The following is a 2,002-nucleotide window of genomic DNA, read 5'->3' as shown; positions in this document are numbered from 1 at the left end:
CACCCTCTCCCTCTCCAACACAATGTACATTAAGTGGATGTGAGAACTGTGATGCTGTTAGAGAGGGATGCTGTAGAATCTGTTCAGCTGGTTACTCTTTGAATGATAACTGCTTATGTGGTAAGCAAATTAATACATCCTGTGTGAGAATTTACATAAAATTTTTAGTTGGAAGAAATTTTCAGGAAAATTCTCAATTTCCAAGCTGGGCAATTTCAATCACTGTAATAATTCCTATTGTTCTTGTTATTGTTATTGCCTTGGCAGTTTTACTTATTGTTCTTTACATTGGAAAAGGAAATGAATTGTGTGGTATGTTAATTTTTTTATTAATAGTTGTCATAATTATTTTATAAATTTTATAGCTCCTGGATCTAAAAAAGAAAAAGAAGTGCTGTAAAAAACAGATCAATAATGTAATTTGATTGTACTGGATAGACTTAATCATTGTGTTTAGTGTTGTGATGTTTACTTCGTACTAATTATTATCGATTAATTTTATTCTGTATGTGGGCGTGTCTTAGTACACGCTCCGCTCCGCTGCTGTATAATTCCTGACTACCTGATGATGTTTGGTCTTGGAATTTTTCTTCTGTCTTTGGTGTTGGTGCAAAGAGTATCAGCTCAAGAATGTGCCATAGCTCTACCTAACCGGGATATAATAAGTGATGAACTCAGTCAACTTTTGTCTTCTACTAGTGGCATTTACTATATTAATCTGCTAGATTTTCACTTCACATGCCAAGCTTCAGGAAAAGTTCAAGGGACTTACAGATCAGTCTCGTTATTAGCTAATTACACTGCTTATGGGAATACTGCTGTAATGACAATTCATTTTGCCATGCAGTGTTTTGAGGACTCATGGAGCCATGATGAAGAGGCGCAATCATCAACATCATTGATGTACAGCACTGAATTGTTATCAGCTACAAAAAGAGATTGCCTTCGATGTAACGCTGACTTGATGAATGTTTGTCAAGGTAATATCATAATAATTACGGTAACTAATACAGTAACTAATTAATACAGCATCAGGCTAACTCTAATTGTCTTTGCTATGTGAGTGTGATAGTAATCACTGTAATAACATTGTTTCCAGGTATAATAAGATGGAACTGTACACGTAAACATCTCCACCCACTTGAATAAGCAGCTTGCATGTTTGCTTTAGGCTTTAGCTATGACACCATTATAATACTAATTATCAATAAAATACTAAAATTATCTGTGTAACATTTATGCAGTGCAGTAGCTACTAGCAGCTATTAACCTTGTTATGATGTGCATAATTATGGATTTCTACTGTACAAACTAAAGAGTTTATGCAATAGGATTTGCTATTATGCACATAACAAAAGCAGGTAATATTAAGTAGTAGCAAGAGTGGATAAGGAGGAGGGGAGAGTGTCTAACTGCCCTATGCTGCTAGTGATATGTGCGCGTAGAAGTTTCATGGTTATTATCCACTCTTGGTAGTAGCTATTATGTTTTTAATTGGCAAAAATAAAATGGTAAACTAAAGCTTAAAATGATCCTAAAATAATACCAAGAGTACATAATTTATGTACTCTTGATAATACTCAAAACTAACAAAAGCATTCTGCCAATCAAATAATTATGTTTATCTCCCATTTCCTTCTGACAGTATGTACTAGTCACTGTAGTGTTTGTGAGTCCAGTAATTGCTGTAGAAACTGTTCAACATCATCTGGTTTCTATATTCTCGCTTGGGATAACTGTTCATGCAGTAAGCACTATTATACCAGCATCCTATGATATTAACATCACTTTAGTCTCCTATGCAGGACATATTTCATTATTGTTTTTCATTATCAGTGCTATATGGATCACAGTATTTATAAGTATTCTTATCACTTCTCTACTGCTGCAGAAATACAAAAGGTTTATTTTTAGAGGAAAGAAGAAGAAAGAGGTATAGTTATAATAGACTGTAATAATTTAAAAGGACATCAGTAGAGTAAAGTAAATGTTTGTGTTTGCA

At 33.8% G+C, this 2,002-nt stretch overlaps 1 protein-coding gene and 1 long non-coding RNA gene across 2 annotated transcripts; both read left to right on the top strand.

Moving 5' to 3' along the window:
- Positions 1-163: 163 nt before the first annotated feature.
- On the top strand, positions 164-483 carry LOC109591855 (uncharacterized). Its single transcript, XR_002190044.1, has 2 exons — positions 164-312; positions 366-483. It is a non-coding gene; the product is annotated as an uncharacterized LOC109591855 (long non-coding RNA).
- Positions 484-497: 14 nt separating this feature from the next.
- Positions 498-1,933, top strand: LOC109591854 (uncharacterized; the record flags this gene model as incomplete). The annotated part of the gene is made up of 3 exons (XM_020007468.1): positions 498-980; positions 1,646-1,747; positions 1,794-1,933. Coding segments are annotated over exons 1-3 (657 nt in total), but the record flags the coding sequence as incomplete, so codon positions are not given.
- Between the last annotated feature and the right edge of the window lie 69 nt (positions 1,934-2,002).

This window comes from Amphimedon queenslandica, unplaced genomic scaffold (assembly GCF_000090795.2).
Source record: "Amphimedon queenslandica unplaced genomic scaffold, v1.1 AMPQUscaffold_7052_Cont20993, whole genome shotgun sequence".
Classification (NCBI taxonomy): domain Eukaryota; kingdom Metazoa; phylum Porifera; class Demospongiae; order Haplosclerida; family Niphatidae; genus Amphimedon; species Amphimedon queenslandica.
Note: the sequence above shows the minus strand (reverse complement) of the source record. Positions and strands in the feature narration are given on the sequence as shown.